Source organism: Polyodon spathula, chromosome 27 (assembly GCF_017654505.1).
Source record: "Polyodon spathula isolate WHYD16114869_AA chromosome 27, ASM1765450v1, whole genome shotgun sequence".
Classification (NCBI taxonomy): Eukaryota; Metazoa; Chordata; class Actinopteri; order Acipenseriformes; family Polyodontidae; genus Polyodon; species Polyodon spathula.
In genome coordinates, this window is record NC_054560.1 from 8035730 (window position 1) to 8053787 (window position 18058).

At 45.1% G+C, this 18058-nt stretch overlaps 1 protein-coding gene across 1 annotated transcript; it reads right to left on the reverse strand.

Annotated features, from left to right (window-relative positions):
• Nucleotides 1-827: 827 nt before the first annotated feature.
• On the reverse strand, nucleotides 828-18052 carry cilp2 (cartilage intermediate layer protein 2). The gene is made up of 8 exons (XM_041231246.1): nucleotides 16048-18052; nucleotides 11271-11540; nucleotides 10254-10439; nucleotides 9104-9262; nucleotides 8370-8690; nucleotides 7861-7969; nucleotides 6492-6649; nucleotides 828-5173 (listed from the first exon to the last, which is right to left on the reverse strand). The coding sequence occupies exons 1-8, from the start codon at nucleotides 16109-16111 to the stop codon at nucleotides 2760-2762; spliced, it is 3681 nt and encodes a 1226-aa protein (XP_041087180.1). The 5' UTR covers nucleotides 16112-18052; the 3' UTR covers nucleotides 828-2759.
• Between the last annotated feature and the right edge of the window lie 6 nt (nucleotides 18053-18058).

Here is an 18058-nt window from a genome sequence, read left to right on the forward strand (position 1 = left end):
TTGCAGATAGGGGAAAGGGAGAGCAAAAATAGATTGATGTCTGTAATCTATTTGAATCAGCCTTTCCCTGTCTTTCAATTGTCAATCCGAAGACCTCCGTATAGACCAGGAATGGAAACAAGACTCCTGTTGCATAGCAGTGTCACCCATTCCAGGTTTTATTACGAGCTTGATTAGCCACAGCGTATAGGTAGCAAGCGCAGGTGTGTCTTCTTAAACTCATAGTAAAGCCAGGAATGGATCAAACTGCTGTGCGGCCTTATTCCAACCTGGAATCTCTGAAGTTTTCTATGCACTAATGTATTCACCACAGGAGCTGTCCTTATCCCATACCTCCAGTCCAGTGTAAAGATAGGCTGACAGGTCCTCTTCTAAAATTTGCTGCGGTAAACTGTACTAAATTAACCTGCTGGGAAACTTTTAAAGGGATATGGTGAGCCAGATTCATGTACTGTAATGCTAAGAGTATGCATGGTCTGGTTCCACAGTTCCATTCTAGAACATGCATAACACAGAGAAAAAACAAAATATTCTACAATTTAGCATTTGCTGTTTTTCAGGTAAGCATTTAAATATGTGTTGTGTAAAAACTAGAGAAAATGATCAGTTTTGAATGTAACAAAGATATTTTTTTCTGCATTAATGCATATTATGTTTAACTGTGAAATAGCTTGAAATACCTGTTGTTAGACCAAGAAATACTGTAAAATAAGCAATTCACAGCCCTACCTATGGTGGCTGCCTGATACAAGGATATATAAATTGACACACAGTATAATGAAAAGTATACAACTGTTTATTTACAAGAACAGAAAAAAGATGCACAGTCATACATAAAATAATGTACATATTGAACACATGGAAATAAAGCAAGTCAATAAATTTAGGTGAAAGAAAGAAAGTCATGAAGTACAGGTACATCCTCAAAGTGCAACGTCCATTATACAGTTTCAATACTTTCCCATGTGGGCCGCTGAGTGCAGTAGGTTTTAGGACTTTCCTTTTACCGTCAAAAACAGTTTAACTGCCGAGGACAACACTGCAAGAATATTGTACCAGTTTTGGCACTCAGCACTCAGGAAAATGTTAGGGTAAACGAGAGGACAAATGCTCCATTCTGCATTGTTAGCAAATTAATCATATTTAGGATACCAGTGAATCTATTGCTCATTAAAATCCTTAGCAAAAGAGGACACAGTTATCTATTAAGAGATCTCAGGGTATTTAATAAGTAAATGGGCAATCCCCAGCCCAAGCCTTACAATAAATCATTTGTTGTTTCCAAACTTTTGAGCCCTACTGTATATATCAATTATCGACTATAAACCCGTCGATGGGATGCTGCTTTTCATAACTGCCTTTTGAACAAAAGAGTTTCTCCCTCCGCCTTCATGCCATTGACCTTCTCAAACAACATCATTAGAGTTGATTAGCCCCTGATTAGCCCAGCTCGTAAGGGCTGGCACTTAGAGGTCTGTTGGGTTTGAATTGCTTTTCTTTTTCATGCCATAACGGTGAAGTGTTTTTTTGGCTCTTGATGAACAATAAGTGCTACCTTTCTGTTACCCGTCAGATAATCAATTCGCCAGACTGCTTACACCACCTCTGGGACTAGTTACATGACCAGCACAGCACACGTGTGCATTTCTTACTCCAAACTGTTGATTCATCTATTCATTCGTATAAATCAACAGCTCAGATCTGTGTCTGCCATTGCACTCTGATACATCGTATTCAAGTGAAGGAGTCTGTAAAGAATTTCTAATGGCTGTCAACACACAAGAAAAGCTGGAATGGCATAAAATGAAGGGGCTGGTATCTCGAGTGCCTAATACTGGTGACGCTGGCTGGATCCTTTTAGCACACTGTCGTGCAAAAAAGTGCTTTGTTTTTAAATAATCATTTTAACAAATCTATAAAGTCGTGCTGCATACGGTACCCCCATAGTTTGAGTACTGTATGGAGTATGTTATTGGAAATAGCTACATGAAAATTAAGAATCATGTTTAAAACCCAAATCTCCTACCTGCTGGACCATCTCACTGTTCAATGCTGAATCCCACACACCACCTTGCAACTATGCCAGTGTATATAGGATCCTATAAGTAAGGCTGTGCATATCAGTAGCGAATGGCTTTCCTCTACTACAGGGGACCGCACCCTGGCCATCGACAGTCCTGTCCAGTGGATTCGAAGGATGTTCACCTGGACACACCTGTCCTCAAGGTGTGCTCCAGACCATCGCTGATCGGTCTTGCACGTTAGTAAACAGAAACAAAACAAAACAGATAAGCATCAAACAAGCACTCTAAATAATCTAGCTGCTGCACCATATTGATATATATCATACCCCTTCCACCCCAGAGAATCCCTATCGTGATGTCATTGTTTGCACAATATCCATACTGGATTGTGCCTTTAAGTGGCATCTTCACTAGTGCTCATGTGCATGCAAGGCAATGAATTCACTCCACCCAATTCCTTGGCAACAGATGTAGAAATATTTTTTACTGTACCTTTTCCACCCTATTTAATGTAAAGAGCAAATCATTCACTCAAAGTGAGTTGTGATGTAATGCCAGAGCACCCTAACATTGATCAAGGGGCATCATCAGCCTTTAATTGTTTGCCCCTAGGTGATTCCAAACAGTAAAGAGAGGTCCAGTTATTTTAAATAAAAGTCCATGGATTCAGAGGCTGCTATCAACACCTTATGTAGAGAGGAGCGGCCAAATCAGGGAACCATGTCACAGACGGGATTACTGCCTGGACTGTGCTCTTGCTTGGCCCCTCCTCTGACCAGCGGTCCCCAGGGTTCTGCGGCTCTGAGCTGGCATGTTCCTGCTCCGTTGGCCCGAAGGGTAAGCCACCACCTGGGAAGGACTTGGCCTGGCCTGGCCTCTTTCCCTCATGTCTCGTCCGATCTGGGCCAGCGCTTGGGCCGGGGAGTTCTGCAGGCGTTGGAAGAGACTCTCCCTGGTCACAGCCCTCTCCGGGCAGCTGAAGGTAAGGGCGACCCCCGAGTTGGACTTCATCTCCCTGGAGAACCCATCCGAGGTCCCGTCGAAGCATCGGCCGATGGCGATCTCCTTTGCCAGCCTGGGGTTCTGGTCAGTGACTGTGTAAATCCCGTAGTTGTGTCCCAGTGGGTCGACAGGCGCCAGCATGTTGAAGGCGTGGGACTCATTGTTCTGGAATTGTGGAGGGTGCTTGACCAGGTATTCCTGCAGCAGGCTGTTGACGCCCACCCGTCTGCAGTCGCCCTGGGGGATGACAGCTATGAGGCTGCGGTCCACCAGACTTTGGTCGAACAGCATCCCGCTGCACTTGAACTCCAGGCAGGCGGCCGAGGAGTTGGGCAGCCTCAGGTCGCGGGTGCTGCGCATGTCTCTGATGCCGTACAGCTTCCCCTTGGTCTGGGGGTGCGTGCCGCCCTTGTTCCGCGACCTCACCATGACCTCCGAGGGCCCGTTGATCTTAACCTTGATGTAGCACGCCCGGAACTCCTGGGGGTTAGGCCACCAGGAGAGGTAGTCCCCAGACCAGGAGGTCAGGTCCCCTTCCTGAAAAGGCACCACATTGTACTCATACTTGTCCCCTTCCACGCGATAGAATCGGAAGTGGTTGGCTGTGACTGGGGCATTCTCGCAGTCGATGCCGTTCTGATAGGCATACACCGGCCCGTTTGTCTCGTCAGTGTTGTTGGGGTTGGGCTTGGCCAGGTTGATCTTGAAAGCCATCTTCTTGAGCGCAGGATCTTCGTGGTCTGTTCTCTGGTACCCCAGTTTGTCCAGGTAGGGCTGGGACACCCCAATGACGTTGGGGTTCATTTTGGGGCTTGAGGAGGCTGCTTCCAGCTCCTCTCCTCCCATGGTGGCCGTGACGTAGGCAGTGTAAGCGTCCGGCCGCTCTCCGTCGCAGAAAGCTGGCAGGCAGGCGCCGTTGGAGGCAGTGATCACACTGTCGAATCGGCCCCAGGCTTGGGGGTTGGAGGAGTAGCCAGCCCTGGGTTCCAGATTGATTAGGTTGACCACCACCCCTTCCAGCTGCTCATTGGGCAGGAACTTGTCATTTATGTAGGCCCGCACCTTGACATAACAGCGCCTGCTCTCGGGCACGTCCAGGTTGAACAGACGTCTCTCCCGGACCTCCATGTTCCCGATCAAGAAGGTCCTTTCCTCACGCTTGCTCCTGCCGGCGGGGCTCCTAGCAAAATGGAAGTCGCTTTCCTCCTCCCAGATCCCTGTCTCCGGGTTGAGGGACCACAGCTTCATCTTGGGGATGTGCTCGGGCATCTTGACATGCTCCGTGTCCAGGAACACCTGCACCCTGCCGGTTTCCAGGACTTCCTTATTGGTCTCGTCTCGGAACTCCACGGAGAACATGCCGTAGGTCCGGAGAGGGAACATGTCCCCTTCCTCGTTGACAAAGTTGAGGTCTCCGGGAGCGGCCGGGGCAGTCGTGATGTTTCGGGGGTCCAGGAAAGTCACACTGCCCTTGACAGTGCCTTGATAGACCTCACCATTGGCCTTGTGGAAAGAGTTGGGCGGTATAACAATCTGACCAATGGGGCCCTCCCCTTTGATCTCTCCTAGGTATAAAGTGGTGGCTTTAGCAGAGTCAATATCTACCGGTTCCTGTTTCCGCAGCACTTTGACATCATGGTAAATGGCCCCTCCCTTCTTATCGAACGGGAACACCTTGACCGTGTCCACAAACTTCTGCAGCCTGTCCACGAATTTGACCACTAGTCTCTTGGTGTCTGGTGGCACCTGGATGGTGAAGGTGCCTTTGTAGCCTGTGATGCCCACTCGCTCCTTGCCAATATAGATGTGCCCAAACCGGAGAGGCTCGTCTGTGTCTGCTGCCACCACGCGCCCCCGGACCAGAACTTTGGGCTGGACGCATTTCTGGCAACCGCACTCGGTCACGGCTCGGACGGGCAGCATGTACCGGCCGCAGTCGATCTCCCGCGTCTCTATGCTCTTCGCCCCGCAGCAGTAGTCCTCCCCGTCCTTGCAGCGCAGGTCGAAGTTCAGTGACCCTGCGCACTTGGTGTGGGGGCAGTGCCCAGCGTTGTAGTACTGGGAATCAGTCCCGGGTTGGAAACAGTCCATTGGCAGCTTGATCAGGTAGTCTTCAGGTTTGGGTTCACAAGATGGCTGGTCTTTGCCTGGGGAAACACAAAGAAGTTTGCACAGGTTTATTAATGAATGCATTTATTTATGTGCCAAATACATTTCCCTGGGGAATAGAGGTAGGTTACAGTGTTCGTACAGACAGCAGGCAGATGTTAAACGTACAAAAAAAAAAACCCTCATGAACTGAGGAACAAAGACAATTCCTGGAGTGTGTTGACTACATAGACCACTTGTATAGAAGAACCCTCTGTTTGTAGTCAACAGACTCCAGTAGCAGCAAAACAGGGGAAGCTCCGCAGGCTTGTAACCAGATTGTGAGCACATCACTAATTATGACTCTGATATGATTAAGCTCTTTTATATCCCCTGGTTTGGTTTTGCATTCCATCGCGATCCCATCAAACCACTTTGGCCAATAAAAACATTTTTAGGGATCAAGCCATTTCGCTAGCTAATAATTCGGATTTACAGTCGCTTTGGAGATTACCTACTTTTTCCCACCCTGTTTTAACAATATATCCGGCACTATTACTGTCAGTATAAAGTATCACAGCCTAATATGCAGACGACAGGTGACAGCCAAAAATAACTTAGGGTTATGAGTAAACGTAAAGCAAGGCACAGCGTACCATATACGGGCTAATAGCTCTGTTGCCCTGCGCTGTGTAAAGAAGAAAGCTCTGCATTACTTTGGTCACTGGGACCTATTTAGTGTTCAGCAAGCATTAACTAGGAAACCAATCCCTTCTGCAGAGCAGGCTGCTGATTGCTTTAACACACCAATTTGGAACACATGATTGCCCTCGACTGTCAAACTGGATCTCGGAAAACAAGCGCCGAAAGAGTGCTGGGCACTGTAGCTGAGGGCTCTGCCGTGTAAATGTGCTTCTGAGGTCTCGGTGCAGCCAGGGTGGTCTTCCCATAAGGTAATGAGTTTTATTATTATCGTCAAAGAATTTTTTTACTTTTCAATTTTGTTAGAGTAAATTATAACTAACAGATTACTTTGCGAACGTAATTTTCCAAGACTGCTTGTAAGTAAGCCTTGTAACTAATTACATCAACAACTTGGATGTAACCGTGAAATGGGTGCAGTGTTAGGCCGGTCATTTTCCACGTTAGCAGAAAATGGAAGCATGATTTCCAAGCTAAACACACCCAGGCAAAGCAGGCTTAGTGCAAGTAAGGTGCTCCCTTTGACAAACTTATTATTATGAGCACTCAAACGGTAAATCACTGGTTTTAACAGCACTGATTTTCAATCAGTCAGCAGGCATAACTTACCTCCACTTTAGCCTCCACTGTTCTTGCATTTACTTTGCTATGCTTTGCTATGGGCAGTACACCTACCTATGATGGTGAGCATGGCTGGGGAAGACTTGATCCCTCCCATTTCATTGCTGGCTTTGCAATGGTACTCTCCTGCCTGCAGGGGCTTGAGATCCCTCAAGAGCAGATTGTCGTCGTACTTGTACACCTGTCTGTCCAGCAGGGTCCCGTTGTGGTACCTGGAGAAGAAGGGGATAACATTTTTTAACATTTTTAAAAGTGCCGGGGCAGCCACTATAGTCAGTAGTGGATTCAATATTTAAACTTAATAAACTTTTCAGAAAAAATGCATTACCATTCGAGTAACACTTGAAGCTACAGTGGTCCCTCACGCCTGTTTCTGCTCAAGCAAGGGGCTGGGAGCCGCGTGGTCCTATCCACTGTTAAAATGCCTTTCTATAAAGTGCAGTGTATCATGAATGTATGTCTCAAGCGATCAGCTGAACAAGAACATTCCCTCAGAGTTGAAAAGTTAAACATGCTGTTCCCATCACATGCTGTTCTGCCTGAATTTGGGTCCATCTTACAAAAGCATTTCCCCAGACAGAGCAATTGCTTCAGTGTGTCATTTCGAAACTATTTTAGTTTCTGCCAGACCTGGGACCAGTTATAATTATAATTACAATTACAGCAAAGTACAATTAGAATGCCAAAAAAGAACGCAGACAACGAGACTCATTAACATGTTTACTGTAGTCAAAATAATCAACCGATAACCATAGTTACAAATAGAGAGGCAAACTGTATAACTTCATTTTATTTTTTCAAACAAATGTGGTCACTAATTAATTCGGACCTCTGGTCTCTGATCAAGGTGTAGTTCTTGCTTTGCTGTTTGCTAAACGCACTTGGATTTCAGTGCTTCTTCTGGAAGCCGCTGCTGTTTCTACTCAGCTCATCAGTCTGGGTTAATTTGTAATTACAAAGGTACCGGATCTTATCATTAAGGCAGAGGGATGACATTTCTGTTCCCAGACCTAATGTACTGCCCTTGATTTACAGTAGCTTCCACATGTGCTTCAAGTCTCACCTGCTTGTGGATGGGAAGGGAGTGTGTTGGGTGCCTTACTGTTGGTGTCAGTAGCTGCATGCCCATCTTTGCCTAGCCGTGTTTGAACATCTTGAGGTTTGAACAATACCAGCGGCAGGCCAACTAATCAGATGAACAGGAGGGACGACGCTGCTGTTGTTAACAACGCTATTTTTATTTTTTTGCCAATAGAACACTTTTCTCACTCAATTCGTGGAACAGTAAAGGTTTTTTTTTATCATTTGCAAACTGTTTCATTCTCGCCTGTCAGACAAAAAGGCAGCGGATCTGGGATCAAGTGTGATCTATCATGTAACAGGAGCCTCCCGATGCGTCGTGCACTGATACACCGCTACTCACCAGTAGTATTTCTCTGGCATGGGGATCCCTGTGGCCATGCAACAGAAGGTCACTCGCTGGCCTTCGTAGCGCACTTTAGTCTCTGGGTGCTTCACAATATACGGCTTCTCTGGAATTGATCAGGGAAACTTTAATATAGGATCACAATTGCAAAAAAGTTCAAGTTTACAGTTCCAGTCCGCTGTTTTAGTATTTCTGGGAACAAACACAAATAATTCCAAGAATGTCATTGACAATGCCATGTGTTTTAATAGTCTAAGTAGCAGCATGTCTATATAGTGCCCTCCTTTTATTAAACTGTGCAGTGTTTTGTTATCTGATAAAATAAAACGAAATGAAGGGCCCTCTTCGAAATGTCTTTTTATTATTTCTAAAAGTATGGCATGTCAAATTTGATGTCAGCGTAATCTAACCGTGACTTAACTGAATTAACTAGAGGTGAATTATCAGCAGACACACACAGTGCACTGTTCTTTACAAATAAAATAAAGGACCGCTGCTGGGCTCACCGGCTCTCTGCAGCACGGCGTGTATCCAGGACATCCCAGTGCTGTTGCTGAAGGCAGACAGGGAAAGGGTGGCGTATTTCTCCTTCTGGATGGTGAAGAGGGTCCGATCGGCAGAACTGGAGCAGACCCCCTGGATTCGGAAGACCCCCCTCTCGTCCGTCTCAGCCAGTGTCAGCCTGGGACGCTCCCCCAGAGACACCACAGCTCCTGGGAGTGGCGCCCCCTGCTGGCTGCGGACCTCCCCGACCAGGGCGTGGCCGTCACACACACAGCTGCTGCAGTCGTCATTCACGCTTCCGTCCTGGCACACAAGGCGGCACGCTGAAAACACAGACATTAAAACATGAGTCCATTCGGCTCACCTCTGTTCACTCGCTTTGGTGCCAGTGTGATCCGTTAGCACCCAGGAGAGGAACAAGAAAAAACCAAACTGTCAGTTAAAATGTCTATGGCATGAAATAGTGTAGACTAGAGTATCACAGAGGGATAATCCAGATGCCTTGGCTCAATATAGAATAATGGCAAATGTCAAATTAAGATTAATTGCTAATTGGTCTGAAGATATTCAAAGACTTGCAGTTGAAACATTTGTCATTGAATTTTTGTAGTATTGTAGCGTTTCTCAATCTAGGTTTCAATTGTAGTAGTGTAAAAATGTTTCTGATCCCAGATTGAATGTCTGATAATGTTGTCCACACCCATGAATTAAACGCCTCTCCTTGCTTAGTAACTACCTGGGCAGGGAGACTTCCCACACTTCCGAACCTCGACCCGCCGCCCGAAACACCTCTTCCGATCAGAGGGCGTCCCGCAGGTCCTGCGCCTGGCCCTGTGTCCCCCTCCGCAGGTCACAGCACAGGCCGACCAGGAGCCCCAGGAACCCCACGTTGCCTCTGTGACAGCAAGCAAGCAAGCAGAGAGAGAGACATGAAGCAAGACTATGACATCACATTGCTGTCTGCAGAAGGTAGAAGGTGGGAAGCTAGCATGAGATAATGCAAAAAAACCAAAACCTGCTTGATTCTGCCCGATGGAATTAGATTGACTTAAGAGGGGTGTGGTGGTATGGGACGACCCAGGATAGGATGAGCGACCTCTTCTCATAATCGCGTGGCTCTGTAGTCACCTGGGGGCAATGCTGCCAAACACATTCTTAGTGTGTGACTGTTTGGAATAGCTGTTGTGACCATTGTGATTTTCGACCTCTTGAATGGGGTGACTTCTGTAACGCTTAGGGCGAGGAGGTCTTTATTGGAGCAGCGCTGCAGGGGTTCATGCACGGCTGCAGAGAGCTCACCACACACCTGCCAGATCAAAGCTCTCACCAGATGAAAGATGAGCTCAATTCTGATTAGGTTGATTGAAACCTGCTGGCACGGGAGCTTGTTAACAAGCCAGCCTCGTGGAGGAAGATATTCAGGGGAGAGCACATTGGATAAGAAATAAGGAAAGTCAGTACTGTGCTTCATAACGATTTGGGGTTTTAATAGTACAGATCTTTCAAAGTTTAGAATGTATGTGAAATGTTGGTGCTGGTGTGGAATCAGGCACTGACCAGCTGGGTAATTTACCATTCCAAGAGAAACAAGTGAAGAAACAGGTGCTTGGGTTTGTGACGACCGCTGCTTTTCTGGAGAACAGCGAACCACACGAACAGCTGTTTCTTCCCTTGTTTCATTGAGAAAGAGGAATTAGCCCGATCAACACCAATGAAACGATCTTCATCTGTGGAGCGTTCGATCTGAACAGTCAAATAACCGCTCTGTTATTAGACAGGCTTACTGTCCGGGGACATGGAGCAGAAGCAGAGGCCGATGTCCGGTCTCTGTGGAACTCTATTTTGAGTCTGACCTCTGGGCTTGCTGCTTGTCCCTGCTGCATTACCTTGGCACGGTGGCGTGGCGCACTTCCTCCTCTCCACGGGCTTGCCCTCGCACACAGGGAAGCGCAGTGGACCCAGGGGCTTGGTGCTGAGACAGCTCCTCTCCCGGGCTTGGATCCCGACGCCACCGCATGCTTTAGCTGAGCACCCGCTCCACGTCGTCCACGGGTTCCAGTACGACTGCACTGCTGGAGGATGGGACACACACACACACACGTGACATCAGCACCTTACCAGGGAATCGGACCCTTAAAATCAGGATCTACGATAAGCATTGAGAAAGCATGTCAGTCGAAACGCTTGTGACCGGATTTATTCATTTTAGGATTTCTAAAGATGCGTCTGTGAGGTAACATAAAACTTTAATAAAACCAGTGGGATTTTGACGCACGTTGAAACGTTTCCTTGCCAGAATGAGAAGCCTCTTTTTGAACGGTTAGGTTCATAAATCGGGGAATGCATGCGGTCAATACCTGGGTCCAGCCATTAATAATAAGTCCAGTAAATAATTTTTCTTATTCACACATACACTGGTGTCGGTTTAACTTTGTATCTGCAGTAGTGATGTAGTTGAGTCACAGAATAGGGAAGCTAAGTCACATGACTCACATCTCCCACACTACTCTCTGATTCACTCAGTTGTCCTCTTGATGCAATGCGACGAGCATTAGGAACTTCTTCTATTAACAACTACTTCTTTAAGGTGACTGAAAATGCTGACGAAGACGACAGCAGCAGCGCATCGATTCCGACTGTGGACACAGACACGAACCAAGCCACTAACGCACAAACACAAAGTAGCATTCTGACAAGAGGGAGAAAGATACTTTGTGGAAATACTTGTAGGAATTAGATAAACGCATCACCTGTTGTAGGTGTTACTAGATGTTTGGTATGCAAATTCTATGTGAATTCATGTCCACATATACACAGACCTCTGTAAAGGTGTTTGTTTGTCATTGGATTGCCGCTGTGGCATGCTAAGTCATACTTGAAGGCAGGTCACTTCAGGCAGGTACCTAGAGGGCACTGAAAGCGCACATGATAGTTGGAGCAGAGCTTGCCCCTCGACTGCTCCTTGTTGATGCACCAGAACCCTTTGTCCGTGCTGGAGTGCACCACCTCGCCGGTGTCCCCCGCTGACACCCAGTCCGTGGTCCGCGCCTCGATGGCCTGGGGCCGCACGCACACCCTCTCGCGGTAGTAGAAGCGGATGGCTTCCAGACTCTCGTAGTCCCCGCTGCCTCCCGGGTGGTCGATGTTGAACCAGGACGTCCACTCCGTCACCCCTGAAGAGGACAGGGTTAGGGGCAACGGTGTTAACCCTTTCATGCATGGACACGTAACAAATATAATTTTCATTGAACATTTAAAAAAAAAAAAAAAATGTAATTGCTTGATATGGTGGCATCCTGGTGTGAGGCTGTCATGCATTTGCGTCTTCCGTATATAGTCATGTAAAGACTAGAAGAGAGTTTTCTTTTTTTTTTTTATCTGTCTCCCATATGAGGTAATCATGTATGAAAGGGTTAAAACAGGGGGAGGCAACCGTGAGACTTCCAATCCATTCCATTCCATTGCTGGTCTTTGTTCCAGTCAGATCCTTCGGTATTTAATTGACCTGCATCAGGGGCCTGACTTAAAAACTTACCCCAGGCCTGAGATATGTCTATGGGCAGCACTGGACACTAGAAGGAACCTGATTTGATGAGTGCGCACATATCTAAGTTAGTAAGCTTCCACTTGTAGATTCCAATATTCAACAGTTACACACGTATAGCTTAAACATTATCGCTCGACACAACAATGTAGCACCTGGTATTAAACAGAAATCACACAGTGATCAGTTACCTAGTGTTCTGGGAGAAAGCTCAGGTGCTGCGATGGTCTGTCGCCAGGAGAGGATTCAGGTAGGTATTCTCACCAGCACTAATGAGTGCCTGTCTTATCTCTTGCCTAACTCTGTGTGTGTGAAGCTGATGTTGTTCCAGATACAGAGCTTACATCTCTTCTTCACAAGGTGAAATGTACCCCACTTTATGAGCCCCTTGTTCCTCCCTGCCCTGCGTTGGTTGAGTTGGTAACATCCTCCCACCTTGCAGCTGTGCATGAGCACAGTGTTCCCCGGTGTGCTCACAGTATTGTGTGTTTCACCTTCGTTCACCCTTGCCACACAGTTTCACAGGCTTGTCCTGCTCTAGCATCAATCAGGTAGGGGCTACCTGAGGTCTGCAACTCCTGGAGGTCATTGTAGCCCAGATTCCTGCCCCCCCTGTCCTTCCATTTTGAGAAGCGCCAGTCCCCCCAGGTGTGATCTGAGCGACAGAGAGAGAGAGAGAGGAAGGAAAGACGCAGGGATTGAAGCGAGTGCTGAAGAGAGACAGCTGGTAAAACGTGAAGCGTGGTAAAATCAACAGACTTGAGTGTGCCGGCAGCAGCAGCAGGGACGCTTCAAGTGTACCTGGCGTTTACCTGGCAAGCTCGGGGACGTGGAGGCGCGCCTCAGTGGCGTGCGCAAGTCTTGTATTATTATTTAACCAGGCCCTGAGTCTCCCTTTCACGACTCTCACCGAATTGGGATTAACAGCATATTCAAGACGGTTCATCTTTTGAACAAGACGTGAGCAGTGCATGTGAAACACCGTGAGGGGGCAGAGCAGTGGCGATGGGGTGGTTGAATCATATTGCATAACGGGAAGCATATCATAGCTCTGTGATCTCCTCGTACCAGCTATTGGTTTTTTTTGTGATTAGATCAGGTAGTTGGAAGCAGTGATCTCTTTCCTGGAGTTGTCAATACAGTGCTCTGCGGTTTACTCTGATATCTGCAGCGTGTTATGAAAGAATGAAATATTTGTGACAGCTTCTTTTCTTAAGCTAATCGCAAGTCCAGATGCGAACTGTCATAACCTGCAATAATAAGAAGTAGCAGCAGCACACTCATGGCTGTGTTTGATTTATATAACCAGTAGTCTGTGACTGTGAAATGTGTTTATGTGTGTGTCTGGCTGGCTGGTTGATCAGGCTTCCAAATATAGATACAGTAATGCTCTGAAGATGACTTCATACTCTGTCAGAATGGATCAGACAGTACAGGCTTATCATTTCAATATGCCCCAAATTGGAGAATATCCATAAGTTTGCAAATGGTGAAGGCTGCAGGATCTTTCAGATTGCATTCCCCAATTTCTATGCGGTTTGCTTGGCACGTACAGAACAGAAGTTGCTTACAGTGGCACGCACAAAGCAAAGATGGGGGAAAGTTAAGTCACAGAGAGCTGGAAATGACAGTTTCAACATGCAGGACACAAAACCACAATGCAGTGGAGTTTAGCCTCCTAGTGGCTGCTTATATACACTTTTTTATTAGGTTTTTTTCATGTTTGTATTGTAAGCAGACAGAAAAGGATTACCAGTGAACATAGTTGGGATCTTCAAACCTGAAAATGCTTTCAAAGCAAAATCACAGCATGCTAAATAACAAGCTTGCAATTTCGAAACAGCGAATTATAAGAGTTCCCCTTTTATAAGATTCTGGTTGCCTCTGGGTCGGCTGGCTCTGCTCAGTTGAGTGTTTGTAAGTTCTGAAACTTACTTCAAGCTCATGTGCCGTATGAGTAGAGCTGATTCATTCACAGCTTTACTCGTCTTGTTTCCAGCATGGTTCACACGTGGTGAGTTTGATGGTCTCACTTAGCCCCGCCCCAGTGGACATTAGTCCACACTGCAAAACCACCTCATGACTGGCAGAAAGACAGACTGAATGAAGCACAGCTACAGGCATTGCAGAAGCAGCATTCCGTATTCAGGGATGGAAATAAGACTCCCATTGCATAGCGGTTTGATCTGTTCCTGGTTTTACTGTGGAAAAAAAAGTACTAAATCTCACCTAGTTGGTTATGAGGGCAGAGAGTTTATTGGGACCGGATTCCACGCATTTGTACTATATGCGCTGCACGCTAATAATGCATTTATTGACATTCGGTAACTTGCTGCTGTATTTTAAGATGAACCATGTAGGCGGTAAGCTTTATAACATTAGGGTGTTAACAGCATCACACTTGGGCATTCTAAAATCGTTCTGCAAGCAGTATTAAACAGCTTCCATCTATCTTTGGATTTTAATATTTTGACTTCTCTCCCAGTCATCCAGTATCTAAATGTTGACATGTTCTTGATGTGATCCATACACCCCTGTTCCCTACAGGAGCTAATGATGTATGCATGTGATCCACACACCCCTGTTCCCTATAGGAGCTAATGATGTATGCATGTGATCCACACACCCCTGTTCCCTACAGGAGCTAATGATGTATGCATGTGATCCACACACCCCTGTTCCCTATAGGAGCTAATGATGTATGCATGTGATCCACACACCCCTGTTCCCTACAGGAGCTAATGATGTATGCATGTGATCCACACACCCCTGTTCCCTACAGGAGCTAATGATGTATGCATGTGATCCACACACCCCTGTTCCCTATAGGAGCTAATGATGTATGCAGTCACAGCCTCTGCTCTACAAGGAATCAAACTTTTCAGACACAACTGATGTAGTACATGGGCAATAACGCAAAAGCATGTGTAATTTGAAAAATTTAAATAAGAATTTATTGTGAGGTGAAAATGACAACAGATTGAAAGCGAAGGGTTTTTTTTTAATAGGTCAAGTTAGTAAGTCTGCTGGACTGGCTACTGTTTTCTTATGTTCACAAGTTGGAAAATATGTTCTATTGATTTTATAGTAACTCAGGGATGGGAATAAGACTCCTATCGCATAGCAGTTTCACCCATTCCAGGTTTTACTACAAACTTGATTAGCCACAGTGTATAGGTAATAAGCTCAGGCATGTCTTAAACTCATAGTAAAACCTGGAATGGATCAAACTGCTATGCAGTGGGTGTCTCATTCCCATCCCGGCAGGAGCATAAATAACCAATAAATAAATGAACAGAATTTGTAATAAAGACAAATATTTTAATTATTAATGCATTTACTTTTTTTTATTATTCTTGCTGTTTGTAAAAAAAAAAAAAAAAAAAAAAAAAAAACCCAAAACAAATCAAACAAATAAATAAATAAACCAAAGCCGAGATATTTTTGCCCAAGAGAAAGTAAAGCTAGTGTTTGTGCTTTGGTCAGTGCGGTGGAGTTCTGCAGTCATGTGTTTATGGTCCTTGTGTGATAGTATATTATATTAGTACTGCGCAAGTGCCTTCTCACTTCTATTATAAAGGGTTAGAAACACAAGTGTTTGTATTTGAAAATTTGGTTTTACTGTACTGATATTGAATGTATATTTCGCAAGAGGTGTTCATTTTCCAAGTTTATTAACTGTTACCTGGAACTAGATTATTAATACATTAAAAAGTCTTCATTTTTCCTTTGCGGTTAGTTAATATATAATAACCTAATAATAAATGAATAAATATCATTATGTATTAGCTGCTCTGCAACAGGGTTCAGATTTGTTTAAAGGTTTAAATGTGTTACTGGAACACTGTATTGGAGACCAGGCTGTCCCTTATAGAAGTTGCCCATAGTAAAAGCACAGCAAAGCGTAATAAAGCACAGTGAAGCAGAGTAAATTATAGCAAGGTCTGGTAAAGCTTATTAACAAACATAGCAAACTATAGTCAATGCATAGTATAACCGTGGAAAAAGCATGGTCAAAAGCACTAAGGGGTACGACATACCTTTATCTAAATAGTTTATGAATAGCTTACTATAAAGCAAAAAAACACCAAAAAAATATAATATATATTATTACATGTACGCACCACAATACCTACCTTGTGCCCCAGCAATAGCCAATAAGGTGGGTAAAAGGAGCATCACTTTCTCACACTGCCGCATGCTTGTTCTGCAGTCTGTGCCTCTCGAGTGTGTCCCCCAGAGCCTGCTGTGGTCCCAGCTGTTCTGTCTTGTGCTGGGCTGACAAGTGTGTCTGTTTCCACTGAACCCAGGCTCAGGACTAGAGCATCTAAAGTATGCTGTCCTGGCCAATCCCCCCTAGCTTGCCATTGGTCTTTCTCTCATTTGTTTTGGACAAATCGTTTCCAAAGAGAAGCTGAGAGGGATTCGGGTGTGAGTGGGTAGGCTGTTATTTTCATTTGATCACAGCTTGACTATTCAATTGTCTGGACTTCTGACAGAACCACTGGGACACCTGGCTTGCATTTTTTTAAAAACTTTACTTATTACTTACTTATTCAGAAACTGTGCCTGGGTTTTCTGTGGTTAGCATTAATTTGACACACTTAAAAAGTTTTGAAAAAGTTTTAGCTCTGAGTTGCTCCCCTATGCTTTCCAATCTCCCCATTGCTTTTAACATGCTTTGCTAAGCTAAGCTTTTCAATACATTCTAAACCAGTGACCCACACTGATATTAAAACCTGCATTAAAACCTGCAGACTACAGCCCGCAAAATAAAACTATATTTAAGATCACGATGGGGTATTCGTTCAAGTTGCAAAGTATATCATTTTAATCAGCGCTGCTGTTTTCTTTTATTGACTCCAAACACCATTTTTAATAATTTAGCTTCGTCATCTAAAATGTTCTCTTTGTGTGCCGGAACTTAAAAGTGTAGCTTGCTTAAAATCCTGTTTTTATATATTTTTTAATTTCTTTTATGATAATTCTGAGTGGTTCTGGTTTCTGTTACTCCAGTAGTTTGGTTTTCAGTTAAACTCAGTAACGCTGTGGAATCTGCCTGCAGACACTGAGTCTGAGCGCCTCACTCCAGAAAACCTTTTAACTGAGCTGCTCTAGAAATCGCTGGGAAACGTACCAAGGTAAAAACTAAAAGAATTCTAGCGCAGCGGAATTACAGAGACAGACAGACAAACGGACAGGATCACAGAATAGAACTTTTTATTCCCACATGTGATCTCACTTTCACTATTTCAAAACACTTTCAGTACAGATAGGAAGAGGAGGACAAGCTGCACACTACCGCTGGCTGAGGCACAGCACTGCTTTGAGACAGACTTGAAGAGGCTCCCAAACATGACTGCTACCACTGCTTTTCTGATGCACCCCTTCCTGCTTTTAAACCTCATGTCTAGAATACACCTGCTACACTGCTCAGCACAGAATGGAAAGCAGTGTCATGTACAGAGCGTCCACAAGGGGGAGACACTGAGCAGACCCTTTGCTTTTCTGTTCAAAAGCAGACATTGCAGCACTACACTGAAAGCATTAACAGTTATACCTCATATATATATAATTTTTATAATATACAAATACATTAAATATGCCACTCAGTAGTGTGTGATTATCCTGTGCTTCTTAAAAATAAATACTAACAACAACAATTAAAGCAATAGCTTAGCCCTTTGCTTAGGGTTAGAACATGTTACACTGCACGAGGCAGCTGCTTAGAAACAAAGGGTGCTTGTAGAGGCAACATCCAGCAATGGCAAACAACTAGTTGTTACAACATTTTCAAAGTTTGCCCCTATGCTGAGCGACTGGCTGAAAGCTATTTAAACTGCTATGCGTTTGCCCGAGAGTTGCCTTGTGTGTGTTTTGAAGCCATTAGGATGCAATAAGAGTACAGAAATGCATTAACATGCTTTCTTGCACACAGAAGCTGTTTATGACAGCACCGACACCCACAGCACCCCCTGCTGGGTATTCGAGCTGGTGTTTTGTACGTGAGCGCAGGGTATTTAATAATGCATGGTGCTGCTTGCATTTAGCATGAAGGAACAGAAAAATTCCTATTTTTAGGTAAATAAGCAATTTGAAGGCTGTGTTTTAATGCAGCTGTGCATTTTGTGCAGAGCTAGAAATGGC

Bases quoted from the DNA above. Each gene is read 5' to 3' on its own strand.
- cilp2 (XM_041231246.1), bottom strand. From the start codon at position 16,111: ATGCGGCAGTGTGAGAAAGTGATGCTCCTTTTACCCACCTTATTGGCT. The intron at 8,691-9,103 runs GTAGTTACTAAG...CTGTGTTTTCAG, and splicing joins TGGGAAGTCTCCCTGCCCAG to CGTGCCGCCTTGTGTGCCAG. The intron at 6,650-7,860 runs GTGAGTAGCGGT...CTTCTTCTCCAG, and splicing joins ATGCCAGAGAAATACTACTG to GTACCACAACGGGACCCTGC.